Here is a 27,313-nt window from a genome sequence, read left to right on the forward strand (position 1 = left end):
TTCCTCTCATTGCTGCCACACTCAGCTTTGCTCCAGCTCTGAAAGGGATGTGGGCTTTCTTTATCACATTCTCAAAATCATTCTTCATTTGGGGGAGTGGTCACAGAGGATCATGACTGCCAGGCTTAGAAATTAGCAGCTGGGAGCCATGAAAAGGATTCTTTTAATTTTTCTTTCTTTTTCTCTTAAAAAAAATTTTTTAAAAAAAATTTTATAAAATATTTAAATGTTACTTTCCATTTGCAGTTTTAATAGAATATTGGCAATATTCCCCATGTTGTAGAATACATCCTTGAGCCTAACTTATACCCAGTAGATTGTATCTCCCATACCTCTACCCCTATATTGCCCCTCCCCACCTCTCCCCACTGGTAACCACTACTTTGTTCTCTATATCTGTGAGTCTGCTTCTTTTTTGTTGTATTCACTAGTTTGGTGGAATTTTTATATTCCACATATAAGTGATATCAAACAGTATTTATCTTTCTTTGTCTGACTTATTTCACTTAGCATAATATTAGCCCTCCAAGTCCATCCATGTTGCTGTAAATTTTCATTCTTTTTTATGGCTGGGTAGTGTCTATCTATATCTATCTATCTATCTTCATCCATTCATCTGTTGACGAACACTTAGGTTGCTTCCATTCCTTGGCAATTGTAAATAATGCTGCTATGAACATTGGGGTGTATGTATCTTTCAGAATTAGTGTTTTTGGTTTTTTCTGATATATACTCAGGAATGGAATGGAATTGCTGTGTCACATGGTGGTTCTATTTTTGTTTTTTGAGGAACTTCTCATACCGTTTTCCACAGTGACTGCACCACCCTACATACCTACCAACAATGTACAAGAATTCTCTTTTCTCCATGTTCTTACAAGAGTTCCCTTTTCTCCATGTTCTTGCCACCACTTGTTATTTGTATTATTCGTGATGATAGCCGTTCTGACAGGTTTGAGGTGATATTTTATTGTGGTTTTGATTTGCATTTCCCTGATGATTAGCAGTATTGAGCATCTTTGCACGTGTCTGTTGCCCATCTGCATATCCTTTTTGGAAAAATGTCTATTCAGTTCTTCTGCCCATTTTTTAATCAGGCTGTTTTTGTGATATTGAGTTGTATGAGCTGTTCATATATGTTGGATATTAATCCCTTTCTGGTCATATCATTTACAAATATTTTCTTCCATTCAATACACTGACTTTTCATTTTGTGGATGGTTTCCTTTACTGTGCAAAAGCTTTTAAGTTTATTTAGGTCCCATTTGTTTATTTTTGCTTTTATCTCCTTTGATTTAGGAGACAGATCAAAAACATATTGCTGTAATTTATGTCAAAGAGTGTTCTGCCTATGTTTTCCTCTAGGAGTTTTATGGTGTGCATTCTTACATTTTAGGTATTTAATCCATTTTGAGTTTATTTTTGTATATGGTGTTAGAGAATGTCCTAATTTCATTCTTTTACATGTAGCTGTCCTGTTTTCCCAGCACCACTTATTGAAGAGACTGTCTTTTCTCCATTGTATATTCTTGCCTATTTTGTTGTAGTTTAACTGACCATAAGTGAGTGGGTTTATTTCTGGGCTCTCTGTCCTGTTCCATCGATCTATGTCTGTTTTTGTGCCAGTACCTTATTGTTTTGATGACTGTGGCTTTTTAATATAGTCTGAAGTCAGGGAGTCTGATTCTTCCAGCACTATTCTTCTTTTTCAAAATTGTTTTGGCTATTTGGAGTCTTTTGTGTTTCCATACAAATTTTAAAATTATTTGTTCTGGCTTTGTGAAAAATGCTGTTGGCAATTTGACAGGGATTGCACTGAATCTGTAGACTGCTTGAGAAGTATAGTCATTTTAACAAGATGGATTCTTCTAATCCAAGAAAATGGTTTATCTTCCCATCTGATTATGTTGTTTTCAATTTCTTTCATCAGTGTCTTATAGTTTTCTGCATACAGGTCTTTTGTTTCCTTAGGTAGGTTTATTCCTAGGTATTTTATTCTTTTGGATGCAATGGTAAGTGGGATTGTTTCTTTTATTTCAATTTCTGATACTTCATTGTTAGTGTATAGAAATGCAACAGATCTTTGTATACTAATTTTGTATCCTGCCAGTTTACTGAATTCATTAATGAGCTCTAGTAGTTTTCTGTTGGTGTCTAGGATTTTCTATGTATAATATCATGTCATCTGCAAACAGTGATAGTTTTACTTCTTCCTTTGCAATTTGGATTCCTTTTACTTCTTTTTCTTTTCTGATTGCTGTGCTTGGACTTCCAAAACTATGTTAAGTAAGAGTGGTGAGAGTGGACATCCTTGTCTTGTTCCTGATCTTAGAGGAAATGCATTCAGCTTTTCACCATTAAGATGATTTTAGCTGTATGTTTGCCATATATAACCTTTATTATGTTGAGGTATGTTCCCTCTATGCCCTCTTTCTGGAGAGTTTATCATAAATGGATGCTGAACTTTTTCAAAACCTTTTTCTGCATCTGTTGAGATGATCATATGATTTTTATTCTTCAATTTGTTAATGCAGTGTATCACACTGATTTACGGATATTGAAAAATCCTTGCATTCCTGGGATAAATCCCACCTGAGCATGGTGTATGATCCTTTTAATATATTGTTGGATTCAATTTGCTAATATTTTGTTGAGGATTTTTGCATCTATGTTCATCAGTGATATTGGCCTGTAACTTCCTTTTCTGTGATATATTTCCTAGTTTTGGTATCAGGGTGATGCTGGCTTCACAGAATAAGTTTGGAAGTGTTGTTTTCTCTGCAATTTTTTGAAATAGTTTCAGAAGGACTGGTGATAACTCTTCTCTAAATTTTTGGTAGAATTCACCTGTGTAGCCATCTGGTCCTGGACTTTTGTGTGTTGGGAGTTTTTAAATTACTGATTCAATTTTAGTACTTGTAGTTGGTCTGTTCATATTTCCTATTTCTTCCTGGTTCAGTCTCCTGAGATTGTGCCTTTCTAAGAATTTGCCATTTCTTCTGGGTTGTCCATTTTATTGGCGTATAGTTGTTTGTACTAGTCTCAAGATCCTTTGTATTTCTGTGGTGTCAGTTGCAGCTTCTCCTTTTTCATTTCTAATTTTATTGATTTGGGCCATCTCCCTTTTTACTTTTTTTATTTTGACATTTGATTGCCAGTTAACTTTATTTATTTATTGGGAATATACATATCAAGTATATAAAATGGAGTTTAACAAGCAATTACAAAGGAAGTACTTTGTACAACTACCACCCAAATCAATAACCCCCAAAACCTCAAATATGCACACCCCCTTTACAACTTCACTGTCATCTTTGTCTGTAGGCAGCATCTAGTTGGGTTTTGCCTTTTTATCTAAACTTACAGTCTCTTTTTAATTGATATGTTTTGATTATTCACATTTAATGTGATTATTGATCGATTGGATTAAAATCTACCATTTTGCCAGCTCTTTTCTTTTTGGTCCAAATTTTTCTTTTTTCCTCTTTTTCTTGCATTAATAGGGATTTTTTTTAATGATTCCATTTTATTTCCACTATTGATTTATTACTTATACCTCTAAAAATTTTTTTAGTGTTGTTCTAGGGTTTAAAATCATCTTTAATTAGTCTATCTTGAAATAATATTATACTACTTTCTCCAAAGAAGATATACAGACTGACAACAAACACATGAAAGAATGCTCAACATCATTAGAGAAATTCAAATCAAAACTACAATGAGGTCAGAATGGCCATGATCAAAAAATCTAGAAACAATGAATGCTGGAGAGGGTGTGGAGAAAAGGGAACACTCTTGCACTGCTGGTGGGAATGTGAATTGGTACAGCCACTATGGAGGCTAGTGGGAAGCAGCCACATAGCACAGGGAGATCAGCTCAGTGCTTTGTGACCACCTAGAAGGGTGGGATGGGGGGGGAGGGAGGGAGACGCAAGAGGGAGGAGATATGGGAACATATGTATATGTATAACTGATTCACTTTGTTATAAAGCAGAAACTAACCCCATTGTAAAGCAATTATACTCCAATAAAGATGTAAAAATAATAATAAGATTATTATACTACTTCATGTATAGTGTGAGGATCTTACAACAAATTTCCAGTTCTTCCCTCCCACCCTTAATTTCCAGTTCTTCCCTCCCACCCTTTGCTACTGTCATACATTTTTTCTTGATGAGTCTAGCTAAAGGTTTATTGATTTTGTTTATTCTTTCAAAGAACCAACTTTTAGTTTCATTGATCTTTTCTATTGTGTTTTAAGTCTCCACTTATTTCTGCTCTGATCTTTATGACTTCTTCTTTTCTGCTAACTTTGGGTTTTGTTTGTTCTTCTTTCCCTAGTTCCTTTAGGTGTAAGGTTAGCTTGTTTATTTGAGACTTTTCTTGTTTCCTGAGGTATTCTTGTATCAGTATAAACTTCCCTCTTAGAACTTTTGCTGCTTTTGCTGTGTTCCACTGTGTTCCATAGGTTTTGAATTGTTGTGTTTTCATTTTCATTTGTCTCTAGCTATTTTTCATTTCTTCAATTTCTTCAGTGATCCACTGGTTGTTTAGCAGCGTATTATTTAGCCTCCACGTGTTTGCATTTTTGGCAGTTTTTCCTTGAAGTTGATTTCTAGTCTCATAGCATTGTGGTTGGAAAAGATGCTTGATATGATTTCCATTTTCTTAAATTTACTGAGACTTGTTTTGTGTTCTAGCATGTGATCTATCCTGCAGATGTTCTACCTGCAGTTGAAAAGAATGTGTATTCTACTGTTTTCGGATGGAATACTCTATAAATATCAATTAAGTCCATTGGGTCTAATGTGTTATTTAAGGCCGGTGTTTCCTTGTTGATTTTCTGTGTGGATGATCTGTCCATTGATGTAAGTGGGATGTTAAAGTCCCCTACTATTATTGTAATGGTCAATTAATCCCCTACTATTATTGTAACAATTAATCCTTTTATGTGTATTAATATTTGCCTTAGGTATTTTGATGCTCCTATGTTGGGTGTGTATGTATTTTCAATTGTTATATCATCACCTTGGATTGATTCCTTGATTATTATGTAGTGTGTTTTTTTCTCTCTTTAACAGTCTTTATCTTAAAATCTATTTTGTCTGATATGAATTGTTGCTACTCTTTGATCTCCATTTGTGTGGAATACCTTTTTCCATCCCCTCAGTGTGTATATGTCCCTAGATCTGAAGTGAATGTCTTGTAAGCAGCATATATATGGGGTCTTGTTTTCATATCCATTCAGACCATTTACATTTAAGGTAATTATCAATATGTATGTTCTTATTGCCATTTTGTTGATTTGTTTTTGTAGGTCTTTTTTATTCCCTTTCTTCTCTTATGATTTGATAACTATCTATCTTTAGTGTTGTGTTTGGTGGATTCCTCTTTGTGTGTATGTATATCTATTATAAATCTTTGGTTTGGGGATACCATGAGATTTTTGTATAGTGTATATCTATATCTGTATAGATAATTGTTTTAAGTTGCTTGATCTCTTAATTTCAAAATGCATTTTAGAAACCCTGCTTATGTGTAATCTCCTCCTGCCCTCATGATTAGTGTTTTTTATATCATATTTTAAATCAAATTGTTTTAACTGCTTGTTGTGGATCTAGATGATTTTTCTACTTAACCTCGCCAGTAGCTTTGTGTGTGGATGATTTCCTACCTTTACTAGTGAGCTTTTTCATTTCATAATGTTCTTATTTCTAGTGGTGGCCTTTTCATTTTTCACCTAGAGAAGTTCCTTTAAAATTTGTCATAAAGCTAGTTCACTGGTGCTGAACTTCTGGTTGTAGGTTTTTCTCTTAAATAGCTTGTGCTATACCCTTCTCACCTACAGAGTTCTGCTGAAAAATCAGCTGATAGCCTTATGGGCGTTCCCATGTATGTTATTTATTGTTGCTTTTCATTTGCTGCTTTTAATATTCTCTCTTTAGCTTTTGTCATTTTAAGTAGTGTGTCTGTCTTGGTGTGTTCCTCGTTGAGTGAGTTAATCCTATATGGGACTTTCTGTGCTTCCTGGACTTGGGTGACTGTTCCTTTCTCAAGTTAGGGAATTTGTCAGCTAGCATTGGCCTGCTAGTGGACAGGGCCTAGCTGGTCCCAGGATAAGGTCTGGCCTGCTGTGGGTGGGCTGGATCCTCAGGCTGCAGGATGGTACTTTTCTTGCTTTGTCTGGTGGATGGGGCATGTCTAGAAGCTTGTGCAGGCTTTCTGGAGGGAAGGTCTGGTGCCTGCCCACTGAGGGTGGAGCTGGGTCTTGGCCCGCTGTTGGGCAGGGCTGTGGGCTCAGGAAGGTTTTAGGCATCCTGTCGGCTGATGGGTGGGACTGTGTTCCCACCCAGTTAGTTAGTTAGTTGTTTGGCTTGAGATGATGTCTCAGCACTGGCATCTACAGGCTTTTGGGTGGGCTGATGAGCCAAGATGCCAGGAGCAGGGTTCACATGGTAGAATTTTCCCAAATATGGCTGTCACCAGTATCTACATGCTGAGGGTGAGGGACAGCCACACCTCACGTCTCCAGGAGACTCTCCAAGCAGTAAGTAGGTCTGGCCCAGGCACCTATCAAATCACTTCTTTTGCCCTGGGTCCTGGCATGCATCAGACTTTGTGTGCATCCTTTAAGAGTGAAGTCTATATTTCCATCCTGTGGGGCTCCTGAAATGAAGCCTTGCTGGCCTTCAAAGTCAAATACTCTGGGGGCTTGTCTTCTCTGTACAGGACTTCCAGGCTGGGGAGCCCAACAAGGGGCTCAGAATTCTCACTACTGTGGGAGAACCTCTGCAACATAATTTTCCAATTTGTGGGTTGCCTGCCTGAGGGTATAGGATTTGATAATGTCATACGTCTACCCCTCCTACCTGTCTCGTTGTGGCCCCTTCTTTATGCAGAGTTGTAAAAAATCTTTTCTTGTAGATTTTTTTTATATCCATGGTTGTTCTGCAGATAATTGTGATTTTGGTGTGCTCATGAGAGGAGGTGAGCTCAGGGTCTTCCTACTCCACCATCTGGCCGCTCTCCCATTTTCTTTTCCTTTGCTATATTACTCTGATAAAACTCAGAAATGTCACTGAAATTAAGAGAAGTTTTATTAAAATTATTTATGTTAAACCAATTATCAGCATAGTGCAGTTCTCCAAAGTGAAGAAATAAATATGAAGCAAAGTCTTCTCTAGAGGCTGCTCCCTAGATCTATAAAAATAGGAAAAGCTGTCAAAAATTCCATCATTTCTTGACATTGAAGAATAGGAGTGTAATACCCTGAAGTAAATGCTTTTTCTAATTGCTACTGATTTCACTAGTTCTTTGGGAGGGTGGTAGGATTATGGCTGTCTTTCAGGCTGTCAGAACACCATCAGGCAAGGCAAAGGTTATCATGCCTTCAAATAACCCATCATGGAGAAGGAGCACACAAGAATGGGGGATTAAAGTTGGCTTTTAAACTGGCATATGAGGGCAGTGTAGAAAAAGCCAGACAGACAGCAACAAAGGAAGGGTGACAAAGCCCATTTGCAACTGCAATCCAGGAAGGTTTAAATGACTATGTTGAGCACCTGAAATGGCTATAACATTGTAAATCAACTATATTTCAATTTTTAAAAATACAGAAGAAAATGATGAATGGACTCAGGATAAATCACCTGCCAACAGTAGCAATCCATCAGCAGGTGAGAGGCAGCAAGATGGTTCCTAGAGTGAGTCCTCTGCAGATTGGACTGAGCTCTTAGACATCACTTACTAATCCAGATGCCAGGTGACTACACTACTTGCTCACTTGAACATAGTCTATGCCGTTAGACTGGCTATTTTTTAGGAAGATGTTTGCTTGGTTTGAATGATGTAGAGAAAATAGATTCAGAATGTAGCCTTTTGGAAGAGCCACTAGTAAGGTCTCAGACATGAAGTAAAGGCATGTCTTGTAGTTCTTCAGGAGAATAAAAGATGCAGACTTAGAAAATCAAAACAGGAGCCAGTAATACATAGTGAACTGCAAGTACATAAGTGAAGAAAAAAACTGGTGACCTTGTAAGGACCAACCCAGGCTTTACCAGTTTCAAGACCAAAGTTGTCTTATTGGCTGTGATAAATCTCTCCTGGAAAATTTCCCTTAAATTCCCCATTCAGGAAGATGAAAAAAAAATGTAACACCCTGCTAATACTGAACTCTAAGAGACTCTTCAAAATTCTTCTCCTGTATGGGAATGTTATTGAAATTTTCTACCTTGATTTCTTGATCTTCAGGGACCTCAGTATTGTCTCCAGCAAAATAAAGGGAGGGTCACTAGATGAACTTCAAGGGCCATCAGGGTTCCAGCATTCTAAATTGATTTGAATCTGTGAATATTACTTGAGAGAAGGCAGTAACATGAGGTTTAAACAAACACTGCATGGTCTTTGAGCTGAGGCAATGGCTTTAATTCCTTTTGTAAAATGCACAGCATCTTGCATGTATTCAACACTCAGTAGGTTCTAACTGTTGCCCAGACAATCAATTATCTTCTTTCTAATGGGTTTGAGCTATGGTACTCTTCAGGCATATGTGCATCTTATTGTAATAATACAAGTATTTCAGATGCAGTATAATACACTGTGGATCTGCCCAAGTCATTAGGATCTGAGGCAGCAAATATTCCATTAGAATGTATTTTAATAGAACTATAATTTCTCTCTGCAAAACTAGAAGTCTGATAAGTTATAAAAGAATCTTTATTCTTACATGTTTCCAAGTATACAACAGGCCTGTTTTAATTTCCTGCATAGTAGGCTAAGCCCATACCATTTACTTTTTCTTGTGTTAACTCTTTGTATTGCTATATATATATATATATATATATATATATATATATATATATATATGCTAAAGTGAATTGTGTTAATTTGTGAATATGTTAGACATATTTGCCTGTGTTTAAGGGTTAAAATGTAAATTTTTCAGAAATAGGTTATCTAAAGATTTAAAAACTACAATTTAGGCAGAGATGGGAGACTAGAAGGATGTGGAAGGGATGTGGAAGCTCACCTCTTCCTACAAATACATCAAAAATACATCTACGTGTGGAACAATTCTCACAGAATACTTACTGAATGCTGTCAGAAGATCTCATACAACCAAAGCTGCAAGAAAGATCACCACATAACTGGGTAGGATGAAAGAGGGGGAAAAAAGGAATTGAGATGGGACCTGCATGTCTGGCAGGGAGTTATGAAACAGGAAATGTTCCCTCACCCGGGGAACCTCCTTCTCTGGCTGGGAGGTCAGCAGGGACAGATAGGGAGTCTCAGAGGAAAGTGCAGCAACTGGCTTGTAGCAGGCAGCACAGACAGTCCTTGCCACCTCACTGCACTTTCCAGCCTGAGACGCATGTCTGCTGCCACGCATAGTGCCTGGGTTCTGAAACTCAAACTTGAGCAGACAGACCTAGAGAGAGGACTTGGTTTAGCTGCACAGAGACAGCCTGAAGGCCCTGGAGTGTGGTCGAGGCCACAACTGGGAATGTGCACAGGATGGAGGCTGGGTTTGCCATAGGAGGCCCACTGTCAACATGTGCCCAAAGGGAGGTTGTGGACCCACCATAGCAGTCTCATCTCAGTGTGCTCACAGTGGGCACTGCTACGAGCTCTGGGAATGCACAGGCGGGTTGCCAACACGTGGATGTGGATGTGGGGCATAAATCTGAGCCAATTCCTTGTGGTCCCACAGTGGGTGCTGGTATGTGACTTCAGCAAGTTCACACCAGCAGCTTTGTGAGTGCTTGGGGGACATTCGAGCTGAACACTGGCATTCCCACAACAGAGACTGATCCAAGGGCAGAGCCTACAACAGTGTACTTTGTGGGTGCCCACCATAGGTGGCAGGCAACGTCACAGAGTGCATGTCCTGGTGGACAGCTCCTGGGGAGGAATATGCAGCAACTCCTTCCCAGTGGGAGGGCTCTAGTGCCACCTACTCACACCACAGCTTAAAACTGGATCTGGGGGCTTCCACTCCAACAACTGGGGAGGAGACCCTGTCCCTGAAAGCACTGTGACAACTATGGGACAAAGAGGAGGCCTCACCCCACATCCACTGAAGGCTCTGGTCACAACACCACCAAACACACCCTTTATCAGGACAAGGGCCGGCACAACCTGAGGAAAGAGGTGGCAAGCATCCATACCAAAAAATGGCCCTCTTGCACCAAGAATATTGGCCTCACACAGGGTCACTCCCACATAAAAACAGCCCTTCAGAGCCACAGTAGATAACTGTTTGTTTCTAAGTAAAATGAAAAAGCAGAGGAACCACTCCCAATTAAAAAATGAGAAATCCCCTGTTTGTTTGTTTTAAACAATGAAATACACCTCTCCAGTCTACCAGACTCTGAGTTCAAAAAGGAGGTAATAAAAATACTGAAGGAGTTAAGGAAGACTATCAATGGAAATGCAGATCACTGTAACAAGAAACTATAGAGGAGAGATTCAAAATTAGACAACTCAATTGCCAAGATGAAAACCAAGTAACAGGCAATAAAATAGCAAACTAATGGAGAAGAATGATGATCTCGAAGACAGAATAACAGAAATTACACAACCAGACAGAAAGACAAATGAAAAACAAAGTAACACATGAGATCTATGGGATAATATAAAGTGTGCCGATTTATGCATAATAGGGATCCCAGAAGGAAAAAGATATCCAGGTACAGTAAGAACAGAGGGTCCCAAACAAGATGAACCTGACCAGACCCACAATAAGACATAATTGAAATGGCAAAAGTTAAATGAGTATTCTAAAGGCAGCAAGAGAAAAACAAATAGTTACAAGTGAACCCCCCCATAAGGATATCATCTGATTTATCCACAGAAACTTTATAGGCCAGAAAGGAGTGGCAAGATATATTCAAAGTTCTGAATGGGAAAAACCTGCAACCTAGGATACTCTAGCCAGCAAAATTAGCATTTAGAATGGAAGGAGAGAGAAAGAATTTCTCAGACAAGCAAAAACCAAAAGAACACATCAGTACTGAACCTGCTCTGAAAGAAATATTGAAAGGTGTTCTCTAAATAGAAAAGAAGCAAGAATCTATAAGAAAGGGAAAAATCACAATAGGAGAGGCAAATACATAAAAGCATTGTAGATCACTTAAATAAACCAGTACATATATTTTTTAAAAATCAAAACAAAATTTTGTGAAAGTGATTTTAACTACACAGTGAACAGCAAAAGGATAAACACAGTGAACAGCAAAAGGATAAACATGAAGATGTAAAATAGGAAATCAAAATTACAAAGTGTCAGGGAGGGGAGTAAGAAAATATAATTTTTTTAGCCTGTGTTTGAGCTTATATGACTACCAGTCTCAAGCAAGTAGATATAGTAATGGGTTAACATACTTGCAATCCAGGGTAACCACAAATCAAAAACATATAATGGAGTCACAAAACTGAAAAGAACTCAAGCACAATACAAAAGAAAACCATCAAACCACAAAAGGAAAAACCAAAAGATAAAGGACAAAGAAGAAATACAAAATCAACTGGTAAACAAGATTTAAAGTGGCAATAAATACATACCTATAAATAATTACCTTAAATGTCAATAGACTAAATGCTCTGATCACAGGACAGAGTGGCATTTGGACAATATGCTGCCTACAAGAGACTCACTTTAGAGTGGAGGACACACCTATATTGAAAGTGAGTGGAGCAAAAAAGATATTTCATTCAAGTAGAAATGACAGGAAACCAGGGGTAGCAATACTCATATCAGACAAAATAGACTTTAAAACAAAGTCCATAAAAAAAGATAAAGGACACTATATACTGATAAAAGGATCAACGCAAGAATATCACACTCAACACATATGCACCCAATACAGGAGCACCTAAATACATAAAACAAATACTAACAGACATACATGGAGAAACTAATGGGAATACAATAATAGTAGGAGACTTTAACACCCCACTGACATCAGTGGACAGATTGCAGAAAGAAAATCAATAGGGCAACAGAGATCCTAAATGACACACTAGAACAGTTATACATAATTGATATCTTCAGAACATTAAATCTGGAAGAAACAGAATACACATTCTTCCCAAGCACACATGGAATGTTCTCAAGGATAGACCACATACTAGGACACAGAACAAGTCTCAACAAATTAAAGAGGATAGAAATTATTTCAAGCATCTTCTCTGACCACAATGGCATGAAATTAGAAATCAGCCACAGAAAGAGAAATGAGAAAAAAACAATTACATGGAGACTAAACAACATGCTACTAAGAAACCAATGGGTCAAGAATGAAATCAAAGAGGAAATTTTAAAAATCCCTCAAGACAAATGACAATAAAACACAACCATACAAAATCTATGGAATGTAGCAAATGCAGTCCTAAGGTGAAAGTTTATAGCATACAGGCCTTCCTCAAAAAACAAGAAAAACAACCTGACCTACCACCTAAAAGAATTAGAAAAAAGAACAAACAAAACCTAAAGTCGGCAGAAGGAAGGAAATAATAAATATCAGAGAGGAAATAAATAAAATAGAGATTTAAAGACAGAAAAAATTAATAAAACCAAAAGCTGGTTTTGTTGACAGAATAATCAACAAACCTTTGGCCAGGCTCACCAAGAAGAAAAGAGAGAAGACCCAAATAAACAAAATAAGAAATGAAAGAGGAGAAATAACAACTGATACCACAGGAAAAAAAAGAATCATTAGAGATGATTATGTGCCAACTATGAACAATTATGTGCCAACAAATTGGACAACCTAGATGAAATAGACAGTTTCTAGAAACGTACAGCCCACTAAAACGGAATTAAGAAGAAGTAGATAATTTGAACAGACTGATCACTAGAAGTGAAATAGAACCTATAATTTTAAAACTCAATGCAAACAAAAGTCCAGGACTGGATGGCTTCATTAGGGAATTCTACCAAACATTTAAAGAACTTATACCCATCCTTCTCAAACTCTTCTAAAAGTTTGAAGAAAAGGGAACACTCCCAAAATCATTCTATGAAGCCACCATCACCCTGACACCAAAACCAGACAAAGACACTACCAAAAAATAAAATTACAGGCCAATATCTTTGATGAATATAGATGCAAAAATCCTCAATAAAATATTAGTAAACCAAATCCAACACATAAAGTGGATCATACACCATGGTCAAGCTGGATTCATGCCAGGGTCACAAGCATAGTTAAACATATGCAAATCAATCAACGTGATACATCAATCACATCAACAAAAGACAAAAAACACATGATCATCTCAACAGATGCAGAAAAAAGCATTTGATAAAATGCAGCATCCATTCATATTAAAAACACTCACCAAAGTGGAAATAGAGGGACTATATCTCAACATAACAAAAGCTATTTATGACAAACCCACAGTCAACATAATTCTCAGTGGTGAAAAGCTGAAAGCCTTCTTGCTAAAATCTGGAACAAGACAAGAACGCGTACTCTCACCACTTCTATTCAACATAGTATTTGAAGTCCTAGCCACAGAAATCAGATAAGAATTAAATGTATCCAAATTGGAAGGGAAGAAATAAAATTGTCATTATATTTAGATGACAAGATACTATGTGTTGAAAACCCTAAAGTCTCCACACAAAAACTACTAGAACTGATAAATATAGCAAGGTAGCAGGATACAAGATTAACATACATAAATCAGTTGCATTTTTTACACTAACAATGAAATATCAGAAAGGGAAAGTTAAAAATAAAATCCCTTTTAAAATTTCCTCAAAAAAATAAAATACTTAGGAATAAACCTGACCAAGGAGGTGAAAGACTTACATGCTGAGAACTATAAAACATTGATAAAGGAAATTGAAGACTATTTAAAGAAATGTTAAAATATATTCCATGCTCTTGGGTTGGAAAAATTAATATTATTAAAATGGCCATACTAACCAAAGCAATCTACAGGTTTAATGTAATCCCTATCAAATCACCCATGACTTTTTACACAGAACTAGAACATATAATCCTATATGGAACCATAAAAGACCCAGAATTGCCAAAACAATCCTAAGGAAAAAGAATAAAGCAGGAGGCAAAATCCGCACAGACTTCAGACAGTACTACAAATCTACAGTAATCAAAACAGCATGGCACTGGCACAAAAACAGACATATGGATCACTGGAACAGAACAGAGATCCCATAAAGAAACCCATACACCTATGGTCAATTAATCTTTAACAGAGGAGCCAAGATTATACAATGGGGAAAAGATAATTTCTTCAGCAAGTGGTGTTGGTAGAGTTGGACAGCTGCATGTAAATCAATGAAGTTAGAACAAACCCTCACACCATACACATAAAAAAGCTCAAAATGGCTTAAAGACTTAAATATAAGACATGACACCTTAAAACTCCTAGAAGAGAACATAGGCAAAACATTCTCTTATATAAATCGTAGCAATACTTTCTTACGTCAGTACTTTCTTAGTCTCCCAAGGCAACAGAAATAAAAGCAAATATAAACAAATGGGACCTAATCAAACACAAGTTTTTGCACAACAAGGAAAACCATAAATAAAATGAAAAGACAACTTACAGAATACAAGAAAATACTTGCAAATGCTGCGACAGAGGAGATCCATCTCCAAAATATACAAGCAGCTCGTACAGCTCAATATTCAAAAAAAATAAACCACCTGATCAAAAAATGGGCAGGAGACCTAAATAGACCTTTCTCCAAAAAGACATACACAGATGGCTAATAGGCACATGAAAAGATGCTCAACATTGCTAATTATTCGAGAAATGCAAATCAAAACTACAGTGAGGTAGCACCTCACACCAGTCAGAATGGCCATCATCAAAAAAATCTACAAACAATAAATGCTGGAGAGGGTGTGGAGAAAAGGGAACCCTCCTGCACTGTCGGTGTGAATGTAAATTGGTACAGCCACTATGGAGAACAGTATGGAGATTCCTTAAAGAAGTAAAAGTAGGGCTTCCCTGGTGGTGCAGTGGTTGAGAGTCCACCTGCTGATGCAGGGGACACAGGTTCGTGCCCCGGTCCGGGAAGATCCCACATGCCGCAGAGCGGCTAGGCCCGTGAGCCATGGCCACTGAGCCTGCGCGTCCAGAGCCTGTGCTCCGCAACGGGAGAGGCCACAACAGTGAGAGGCCCGCGTACCGCAAAAAAAAAAAAAAAAAAAAGTAAAAATATAGTTACCATATGATCCAGCGATTCTCACTCCTGGGCATATATCTGGAGAAAACTCTAATTTGAAAAGATACATGCACCCCCCAATGTTCACTATTTACAATAGCCAAGACATGGAAGCAACCTAAGTGTCCATCAACAGAGGAATAAAGACGATGTGAGATATATATATAGATACATATATATATATACACACACACACATATATATATACACACACAAAATATTACTCAGCCATAAAAATGAAATAATGACATTTGCAGCAACATGGATGGACTTAGAGAGTATCATACTAAGAAATCAGACCAAGACAAATATCACATGATATCACTTACATGTGAAATCTAAAAAATGATACACATGAACATATTCACAAACCAGAAACAGACACACAGACATAGAAAACAAACTTATGGTTACCAGAGTGGAAAAGGATGGAGGGGAGGGATAAATTAGGAGTTTGGGATTAGCAGATACAAACTACTATATATAAAATAACCAACAAGCACCTACCATATAGCAGCACAGGGAACTATATTCAGTATCTTGTAATAACCTATAGTGGAGAAGAATCTGAAAAAGAATATATATATCTGAATCACTTTGCTGTACACCTGAAACTAACACAGCATTGTACATCAACTATGCTTCAATTTTTAAAAAAACCTAAAATTTAAAATTCAATAACAATTAGATTTCACCATACACCATCAAGAAAGTCAAAATTGTAACAAAACATATAAAAGATATATACATAAAGTGTTAATTGTTGAAATGCCGCTACTCTGTTCTACCAAATGTAGGGAAGGAAGAGGTGACTCACAGAATGTGACCTATAGGAGGAACAACTTTCCATGGCAATAAAGCTACGTTCAGCTTTCATCAGAATATTGTGAACATTCTCGAAGGGATTATAAACAGAATTCAGAAAACGAAATTCAAAGTGGGAGTTCAACAGATACATTCTCAACGTTCACCAGTACTGTATGAAAATTCCTCGTTAAACTTTGTGCTTTCCCTTAGGTTATCATCTATAAGATTAATGTGAATTACACAAGGTGGACTATGTAGAGGGCCATTTTATAGCATCGTTCTGCCAGGGTTTTTAAATGCCTGCCTTTGTATTTGGGGTTACAACTAAGTTGGCTCTAGGAACACTGTGTTTATAGTCAGAGGCAGACTTACTATATAAATGATTTCTTCAGATCTAACGAAAACCAGCTGGCATTACTTTCTCTGGAAGAATGAAGGTTTGCCTATTGTTCAAAGAGAAAAAAAACTGAGAGTGAAAATTGATCATGTAAGACAAACCCAAAATCACTTGTGGCGCAGCAGTGAGTACCAAACGTATGTGTATAGGACTTTGCTATTTAATTTTAAACATGTTTTGGTTTTATAGCATAGTATTAGAACTACAAGTTTATAAAGGTTATGCCACGTTTTATGTTTGTATAAATTTAAACAACATTGTGATAAAAGTAGCTTAAATTAATGCTAAGTTCATTGTTTCCCCTTTAAATTCAAACATAATTTAACTACAAGAAACTGTAATACAATAAATAGTTTCTACCCTCAGGTTACTTATAGTCTTGAACTAGATTTCATATTCTTTTACATTGCTTCTTCGAAAGCCTCATTTAAATTGGATGGACTAGATCAAAATATCAATGATAAAACCTTAATTTGCTCAGTTGCAAATCCTTGCTCTGTCTGCCCTTTTGAAATGTATGAACTTAAGCAAGTTACTCCATTTCTCTTCATTTTAGCATCCTCATATATGAACTGGAGATAGAAGGCTTGTTTTGGCAATTAAATATTAATAATAGCTCTCTTTGAACAAGTTACAGGAAAGCAGCCACTTTAATCTTATCAATCCTCACAAATTATTATTTCTATTTTATAGATGAAGAAACAGGCAAGAGAAATTAGTTGAACAAGGAATTACATATGTAGTACGTAGTTAGGCTTTATAGGATCTGAATTCAGATTGGGTTGGTAAGTAGCAAATTCTTCTGCACTATGTTATTTTGCCTAAAATAAACTAAAATGCTTAGCATAAGTCTAGAGCTTAGTAGGAACTCCATAAATATTCCTTCCTTAAGAAAATTATTCTCGTTTCTCCTGTCTCTATATCTCTTCTCATATGAGTTACCAAAAACCTCAGATCACCCTCTAGTGATAAATGATTCTAACTGCAGACTTTGAGCCTTGGTTTAAGAAAAAGAGTGAAAGAATATAAATATGAAGGAATTAAATGCTAGGCCACGGTATGAAAAAATGTGCTTTTGTTGGGATTTAGCATTTAGCAAATTGCTAGCCTCCTAGATTGTTTGCATTCTTTCTTTCCCAGTAAGCAAATACCCCTTATTTCTCTGATAGTAGAATAACTTTTGAGTTTTATTAACTAGAATTATGTTTTTGAAAGTATGGTCAAAATAACTTTTTTCCCCAAAAATATATAGTACACCATTGGGATCATTAGAACTTAAACATCATCACTGATGATAGAAGAGAACTGAGGCAAACTTCTTTTGATGACTTCAGTACCTTCTATGCTGAGGTCTTGGTTATAGTACTAAGAATGACAAAAGTCCTTAGGTATGTAAGGTATACTAGCTGATTCGATGTGCCTTTATAAACTTTTTGTTTTAGACTATAGGGACAAAGTTATATTACTGCTATAATCTAAGCAGAATTTACAAGGCAAATTTTAGACCCAAAAAGAAAAGGTAGCCATTGTTTATAGCAGACTAAAGTATCATTTGGGAGAAACTCAGCAGTTACTCAAATGATTTTCATGAGGATTAGAATGTATGTCATTGAGAGACACTAATACTCATCAGGACAGAATCATACCTTTTTTCTTTTCCGAAAGAAAATCAATAATGATATTCAATCAGGTTAGCCGTAAAGGACCGTTTTGTACCGTAACATCTAACACGCATTTCCAGATCAGAGCAACCATCTCTTTTAACTGCACAAATATTCCTTGGCACTCACAGTTCATGGCTTCTATAGGTGGTTTAGCCCAGGGCTTTCTGGCTCAAAGCTGAGGCTGGCCCCAAATGAGCTGGGCTGACACTTTAGAAGGTGTGATGAACAGTCTGCAACTCCCAGGCAACCTTTCACAGGGAGATTTGAAATCCACTTGAAATTACGTATGACTGGTGGAGCTTCACCTGGAGAGGCCTAATTGGGATTGTTTTCGATTCAGTAGAAATAAAATAAGCCTGTTCATTGTGTCAGAATCCATCTCTAGACTACAGAATGAACAATAACCTAAAATCAATGCCAACCGACTGGATTCAGCTTACATGCTTGAGAGTTTGTTCCAGGGTGTTTTATACAGTACTTTCATCACTCTGTGTTTTCCTTTTAGGGCCTACTCTTCCCAAGACTCATGTCAAAACAGCCTCTCTTGGGTTGGCTGGAAAGGCAAGATCTCCTTTGCTTCCTGTATCTGTGCCAACAGCCCCTGAAGTGTCTGAGGAGAGCCACAAACCAACAGAGGATCCAGCCAATGTAAGACCATCCTTGAAATTCATGCCCCATTAAGGGAAGCACTGCTGTGCAATGCAGTCTAAGCCAACCAGCATTCTCCATTAACCCCAAGCCCTTGTTGTTCTTATTGTTTGTTTAGTTCTGTTTTCCTGCACTTACATATGAAGAGAAGAAACTTTAGGGAAAAACATTGTATCAGGGATTTAGTTATATTAAAAAATCGTTGGTACTTAAAGCCAACCTTATAAATACAAGCAGATAGCAACAGAATGAGTGACTTTACATACATATATGTGTATATATACACACGTGTATATATATGAATATACACGTGTGTGTGTATATATACATAGATAGATATACACTATCATCACTATCCTATAATATGAACCACATGTGTAATTTAAAAGTTTCAAAGAGTCACATTAAAAGATGTAAAAAAAAATTATACACACACACACATTTTCATCAATGAGATGAAATACCTTGGCATACCTGGAAATATAACTATATAATTATTCTTTAAAATAGAAAAATAGTAATAAAGCTATACTCTGAGGAGCCTTCTGAAGTTATACATGTCACTTATAAAATCATAAAATAGCCTAGAAATACAGAATTGAGAAGAGGAAAACAAAATGAAGAAATGAAGGAAGGAATTTAGGAAGAAAAAAAAAAAAGAAGGAACTGATATATTTAGAAGGGCAAGTTTAGTTATTTAATGAGAGAAAAGTTTGCCAACTAAGGGAGGCAGCTAAAAAGTGATCAAATTAGAAAACTCTGAAAAAACTCCATGGGGACCAAAAGAAATCGAAATTTTGAGAAAGCAAACAATTCCCCCAACAATGCATTTTGAGGGAAATTTAAAAAGACGTTGCCTGAAGGCAGCAATTTAGAAAACTCTGGAGTCTTTCTGAATATAATTCAAGAGAAAACATTTAAAAGAAGGCTAAGGTACTAACACATATGATACCTTGAAAAATTAGAGGACTGGAGGGGAAAAAAAGATGCAAAAAAACCCAGATTAGAATCACCTCATTTGAATTAACATAAATTTTTTCTTGATTTTATTGTTTTCAGTACTACAAATAATAAAATATTTTAACACTTGGAGATCAGACAATCTGGATATGTGTATGTGTGTGAATGTGTGCAGAAGTATGTTATATAATTAACATACTTTCATACTTAAAAGATTCAAATTTACAAGAATCTAATGCACTGCTCTGTCAGGATATAGCTGTTTACATATTGCAATAGTTTAGTGTCACAGTTGTTAGCCATATCTTAATTCAGATCAAATTCCTAAATTTATATATCTCATCTCATAAGGAATCATGTCAGGTGGCCCAGTTTTTGCACTTAAGATTGACTCTAAGGGACTTCCCTGGTGGTGCAGTGGTAAAGAATCCGCCTTACAATGCGGGGAATGCGGGTTCGATCCCTGGTCAGGGAACTAAGATCCTACATGCCATGGGGCAACTAAGCCTGCACGCCGCAACTACTGAGCACACGTGCCTCAACTAGAAAGCCTGTGTGCTGCAAACTACAGAGCCCATGCACTCTGGAACCTGTGCACCATGACTAGAGAAGAGAAAACCTGGACTCCACAACTAGAGAGAAGCCCGTGCACTGCAACCCCGCGTACTGCAAATAAGACCCGATGCAGCCAAAAAAATAAAAATAAAAAAATAAACTGTTTTAAAAGTTTGATTAAAAAAATATAGTGACTCCAAAGAGTGACAGCCAAAAGTATAATATGAACAGCAATAAGATTATATGTTAAAGGAAATATAGAAATGGGACAAATAATCTAGATCATCACTGTTCTATAAAAATATAATGTGAAACACATGTGTAGTTTAAAACTTTCTAGGAGCCACATGAAAAGATGTAAAAATAAACAGGTGAGATTACTTTTAATGATATATTTCATCTAACCCAGTACTTCCAAAATATTATCATTTCAACATGCAATAAATATAAACATTTATTAAGATATTTTACTTTTTTTGTATTAAGTGCTCATAATACGATGTGTATTTCATGTGTACGATGCACCTCTATTCAGGCTATCCATATTTTGAAAATCCAGTAGCTACGTGTGGTGTGATGTTGCTGGACTGGACAAGATCTAAATAATTTGAGAAAACTACACAGATAACTATGACATCATTTTGGGAAAGGAGTTATCAAATTAATCAGTTCACTTCAGCATCCCTCCTCATACATAGGTCAGTCTTTGGGGCCAAATTGGCTACATCTTTCAATCCCTGTTAAACTCTGAAGATTACACATTACATGACCAGATCATTCACTGGCAGGCTGAGATTCCCACAAGAAGGTACCATTTCCAGACTGTTTAATACCACAAGTTGTTTCTTCTCCACCAGTGTTCTCATGGCATCCCGGGTGTTTATTTGGCAGGACTTAATATACATTCTGACCATAGTACTGAGTAATGCTTCCTGGCCTCCACAGAGCAAAACGTCATGCCTCAGGCCTCAATTTGGTTCAATAATTTCAATAAGTTCATCAAATGAATGAGCTAACCAAGAATAACCCGGTAGAGTCGGTATGTATACGTCAAAACAAAGGGTATTTTGAGAAAGGAAAAGAAAAAAGATCCTAACATTTATTGAGCACTTAGCACTCACCAAACTGACTTGGGGAATCCTCCCAGCCACCCAGTGAGGTAAGGTTGCTATTCCCATTTGACAAATAAGGAGACAGACTCAAAAGGTCAAGTCTATAGAAGAACTGGGATTCAAATCAACACCACAGCCTTGTTCTCCCCACTGGCTGACCATCAGAATTAGCTGGGAAGCTTTCTAAAAGGAAACCTTTCCTTGACCTACTGAATCCAAATCCTTGAGGCTAGTGACCAGGGGGTCTGTGCTCACTAAGAGCGAGGTGTTATTAATGACACGATTCTAGTGGCTCACGGTAAGGGAGAGTTACAGACAGTATGGTCACTAAGATTCTGCAGTTCAGGCTTTCCATTTTATCCACCAATCAACCCGTGTCATAAGGTCACCTCTACAACCACGAACAGAGGCAGTTCTGGTTTGGGGTGAGAATTCTGTTTTCACACACAAACTAAGGTCATAATCCTCAGACTTTTCACTGTTCAGGTCAAGTTCCCACACATAAAAAAGTGCCTATGTGGTGTTACAAAGAAAGGAGACCTGGTGATGTAAATTCTGTTCATATCCTAATGGAAAGGAAAAGGAACATGTTGACTATGTACCATGTGCTGAACACTGATAAGCACTAAACATGTCACAGGATGCTGAGAATAGCCTATGAAATAGATATCATCATCATCCTTCTACATCTGAGAACTACACGTCAGAGAGGTTTACTAACTTGTCCAAGATCACACAGTTTGGTAGAACTTGATTTGAAACAAGATTTTTTCTGACACTAAAGCCTTTGCCTCCTCACAAGGATGAACACAGTGAAATAGCAGACAGTCATTCATCACTGCCTCTTTTATTACCAGCATCTTCCTTCAATGATGATATGCTGAGTCCACAACCCCTGGCTATGGGCCACCGTGCCATGCATGAGAATACGGTGAATCAATTAGACATGGCCCTGCCTTAACCAAAGGAGGGCACCGATATCCACCTGTACTAATGCTTTGCTCTCATTCTCTCTGTAGGTGTATGAACAGGATGATTTGAGCGAACAAATGGCAAGTTTGGAAGGGCTAATGAAGCAACTTAACGCTATCACAGGCTCAGCCTTTTAACACACATTGCCGAATTGATGAGTTGAATCTTCCGGGACCTTTGCAGCATTACCTATTACCCATAAACAGCACACCTGTGTCCAAGAACTCTATCCAGTGTACAGGTTAACCGTCAGGACCACTGAGTTCTGGAAGATCCTGAAGCAGTTCAGAAGGAATAAGCATCCCTTCTTTCATAGGCATCAGGAGTTTCAAAATGATGACTCTGGGGTCCCTTAACAAAAGCAAAGATACATCTTCACTGCAATGTCAAAGCCGAAGCTGCTAGAATAGTCCTGGGCCTTTGCCACTGCAGTGACCACAGTGTCATGACAGATGCTTACGTTTTCCTTCATCAAGGCCTGTCATTTTCTTCTATGTGTAGGTCTAGTCTTACAAAATGCAAGTGCATTATTGAAGCCTGTACCCTGCCATGGCAAATCAGCGCAAGCTCACTATTTTATTTTCAGATTTAAGGTACAAAGCACCCATGGGAATTTTCTCACCACATAGCACCAAAGGATTGGATGTTTTTCTGACAGCACAAAAAAGTAAACAAAAGGCAGCAAATGCTTACGTTTTGTAACTCAAGTCATTCTTGCACAGGTGGTGGAATTCAGCAAGTGGCTATAAAATTCACCCATTTTAGCAAGTATTGGTAAATCCACTCTTGGTTAACATTGATGTCTGGAGAACAGGAACATTTAGAAATCTGCAACTAGTGGCATCCTGCCAGCAACCAGTCCATTTCCTAAAAGAGGATACAATATGCAATCTTTTCAGACACATGATAATGACGTGCTTAAGCTTGTAATAGGAAACTTTAATTTGGGTGGCTTTCATGCCATACCACACTGTGATGATATTTCAAAGCTTCACCAAGTCCCATCTCCCAGACTCCCAGGAGTCTGGCTAGACTCCACCCCATCCCTCCCTGAGTTCCCCTTGGCAACCAGCCCTGGCCAGGTGGCTGTCTCCACACATCCCTTGGCCTCCTGACCCACCTTTCTGAAACCCTCTGTGGAAATGGCAGAGCCATCACGAGGGAGGGGAGGAAAATGGAAGGCAGTTTCAAACAGTACCTTCTCTTGAGTGATGTCACTTCCACCAGCAGAGTCCTCACTGACTTAGAGCAGGCCGTGTTGGTAGGTGACAACCACCGAGCTCTGTTGTCAAGGAAACCTTCTGCACCATGCCTGCCCAGAGTCAGAGAGCAGCAGAGGGAAGGCATCACTTGACACTTGGGACACATCCTAAACCCAGTGGATACTCTTTAAAACTGCATCTTCATTGTGACATAGAATCTTAAACTCCCACTGCCGTGTTTATCTACAGCTTGCAACTAGGTGAAATTAAAAAGATTTTGTGTGCACCCTTTTAGTTTTTGAATTTGAAGCTGCATTTGGAGTTAATCCATTTATGCAGCTGAATCGCCAAAAGGGAGCCAGTTTGCATATTTATCAGTTAGGCAACTTGAAAACCCAGTAAGAGAGTTTCAGCTGAATTATTCCTTTCAGCTCTGCCTTTGATTTCAAGCTTGAGTAGGTCATAATTTTAAAAGAGCATGGAAGGGATAGGATCTTTACAGCCTAATAGCTCCTTTTATTAGGTGGATAATCATATATGAATCCCTGAATGAAATATTTTGAGTAAAATGGCACTGTAACGGAAGTAATAATTCAGATTATTTTTTTACAGTTTTATGTCGGGAAGGAAATCTTATGTCAAAGAGAGGGCTTGTTCAAATGGTTCATTAGAAAGTCCGGTCCATTTGTGAAATTGTTCCTTCAACAAAGAGTGCTTGATCGATTTACTTATATTTTCATGAAGTCCTTCTGAAGAGCTATGTGGTGTTATCCTATGGGGCAGATAACTCTTATTCAACATCTAGGGTGCTTCGGCAAACAACCGTCCACTGACGTGGAACAAGGCATTTCATAACATAATATTGAGTCTTACAGAAATAATCCATTAGCTCAGAAAAGAAAATGTTCATTAGACCAGCCTTATCTTCTCGAGGTCCCAGGATGGCTTTCCCTTTCTAATCCTCACAAATACGGAACAGACTCTGAAGGCATTTGACATCCGAGGAAGGTCATCCTGAGTGTCCAGTTTGGAATGAGCTACAAATCTCGGATTTCAGGGATTAGTCACATCTTCAATCTGTAGACTGTATCTGCACAATCAAGAGCACTAGCATTTTCACAACATACTAGACTCCTCTGAAGTCAATGACCCTAGGAAATACATTTTTTAAAATATAGGAAAATATACATTATTTGATTTCAGTGGATGCTCTTGAAACTTTCTTCATTAAACAAATCCAATGGTTTATTTCAGTAATTGGCAATGCTAATAAATCTTAGCTCCATGCACTGTATATAGAGTAGAATCCATTTAAATTCTCACAAGAGACTCTTGGGAGATGTACCCAATGGTTTGAATATGAAACAACTTGACTGCAACTCTGTACAACTCTGCTCCCCATTCTCTCAGATAGTTCACACGTGTGTACAGCTGCTTGCCCAGGCTTATAGGTAACTCTTTAACTTCCCAGTCTCCTGATCTCCTGACAAGAAGAAATCTGTCTCTGAGTCTGGTTCATGACATACAGGGCCCTTTAAGCTCATAAATCTCTTTGACTCCCATAGCGATGCTTGACAGCCAACCAGCAGCTCTGCCACCAGGAGTCATTTCTCCCCGAAAAAGAAGAAAATAAAACATGGCGGGGCATCCTCAGGCCTTCCCTGCACTCTGCTGAACTGTCAGGCAAGAGCCTTCTCTTGAAAAAGTTTGGTATTTTTCATTTCATACTGATAAGAAAGCTATTTTCTTTCCTCTAGAAAGTTCTGCATCTGTTAAACTCACAAAAATGCAGATAGCTCAAAATGCATAAAACATATTTGGAGGATGCTCTAGCCAAAATTTAAATATTTCTTAGTGACTCACATTCAGTAAGAAACTAGTCATAGCTACCTCTTTGTAGAGCAGAGCTATAAGCTTCTAGGGTATTTAAATAATGGAACTTGATATTTGGGCATTATAAAATGCACACACAATTGAACAAGCTGGAAAAAAAGGAAATATATCAAGCCAGGGATATAAGAGGTGAACTTATTAAGGCTTCCTGGGAGGAGTTGGATATAACATTATTCTCTTCAAAATAAGGGTGATTCACAATGACATGTATGTTTTCGTCCCCTGCATTGGTAAGAGCTACAGAAGGAGAGCTGTCCAACATTAGTGTGTCATTCCAGACAACATCTGGAAACTGTAATGTTTGGCACTTGTTGGCTTTTCTGATAAAGAATCTAAGTACAAGTCTTTCTGGAAGCCTTTGTAGTCTGTGCTTGAAGATGGTTGCTCGTTCCTAACCACCCTTGTGATACATCTGTCTGTTGACTTTGTTTAAAGAATCGTCTTCAGGTCTCCTCCAAATGTAATAGAGTGTCTCATACATGACTGCTGGACTGGAATTCTAACCAAAAAAAAAAAAAAACCACCTCTAAAGAGATCACCTTACCTTTTAGATAAAATTGTGTCCCAGACTCAGACTCCTTGTAGTTTCAGAATGTCCATTTCTAGTTCATGAGAGAGAGAAAAAATAGAAAAATTCCTTACTTTTAGCTGTGTTAATAAAAAACAAAACCGTCAGAACTTTAAAATAGATGAGGAACAAGATTGCTTTCCCTTCCTGGACCAGTTTACTTCATCTAAATGCAGACCATTCCTAAAGACAGAGGTTAGTATCCTAGCCTGTTTATAACCCATATACACAATAGAGAACCCCCAGCATTCTAGAGCAGCAGAGCAGTCATACACTCAAATCTACCATCTCTTTTTAAAATTACTTCCAAAGCAACATTTTACTCATAATAATAATTTGTATTTCTCTGGTAACTTTCAGAAATCACTTTCATAGTGTACAGAAAAGCTTTTCACTTGATTCCAGCATTTCAAATTAAATCAGACTTTGGAAAAATCATAGATAGATGTTTTGTATGGTATTCCATTGCATTTGAAATATGTGCTCCCATGCCTCAGTGTAACTTGCTATCCAAATACCTGCTTCCAAAATGTCCTGATTCTGAAAAGAAATGCCTGAGTAGTTCCTCGTCAGTGATATTATACAGGAGAGCACACATGAAGCCTGTTGTCTGGGCTCTCTGTTCCCGCTATTGCATAATGTTCACTTGGTGGAATTCTAGTTGCACTCTCTGAAGGATTTCTCCTGCTCTCAGTAGAGAGCCTTTGTACATTGTCATCCTATGATTTTTTCGTTGGTTGGAGAGCAACAGCAAAACTCTACAAGATGTCGCAAACACAGAGGCATGGGCCAAGGTATCTCAGTGTGTTCTCAGATGCAAGAAAGGAAGGTTGGGGAGGAGGAAAAATGCTGTTTTTTATTATCGAAGGGTAAACCTGACAATTCTGAACTTTGTGAATTGTCAGCTGGTTTGGGGGCTGGGTGGGTGGGTCTGGGGTGTACTTTTTATAAGTAATATTTAATTTATTATTTAGAGTGGCTTCTTTTTGGATAATTTATGATACAAAGGGAGATCTGGTTGGGAATCTAGATACGGCTGTTAAAGCTGCAGTGTTCCATATCTCAGAGGGACCACTTTGGAAAAGAATCGTCCACTGCTGAGTATGAGGATACGCCCAGGCAAAGCCTCCACTGAATCGCCGTCATCACCGCCTTCTCCCTCTCCAGGGTCATTCAAACACAATACCACCAAACCTACAATATTCTGATAGCATTTTACAGATCAATGCTACTCATTCTCTCAAAGGGCTTTGCGATTCAAACAGATTGTTAGTGTGCTAGTGGTAGGTTTATTTGGTAGAAATGGGTATACTACAGCTTTAACTAGCCT

General features: G+C 37.7%; 1 protein-coding gene across 1 annotated transcript in view; it reads left to right on the plus strand.

Annotated features, from left to right (window-relative positions):
- DCC (DCC netrin 1 receptor) overlaps positions 1 to 26,893 on the plus strand; it is a 1,168,069-nt gene extending 1,141,176 nt beyond the window's left edge. Inside the window, exons 29-30 of the mRNA XM_060310806.1 lie at positions 18,579 to 18,721; positions 22,368 to 26,893. Coding sequence (XP_060166789.1) covers positions 18,579 to 18,721; positions 22,368 to 22,457 — 233 coding nt within the window. The 3' untranslated portion in view covers positions 22,458 to 26,893. The remainder of the gene's footprint in view (positions 1 to 18,578; positions 18,722 to 22,367) is intronic.
- Positions 26,894 to 27,313: the final 420 nt, after the last annotated feature.

The sequence above is a fragment of the Globicephala melas genome, chromosome 13 (assembly GCF_963455315.2).
Source record: "Globicephala melas chromosome 13, mGloMel1.2, whole genome shotgun sequence".
Taxonomy (NCBI): domain Eukaryota; kingdom Metazoa; phylum Chordata; class Mammalia; order Artiodactyla; family Delphinidae; genus Globicephala; species Globicephala melas.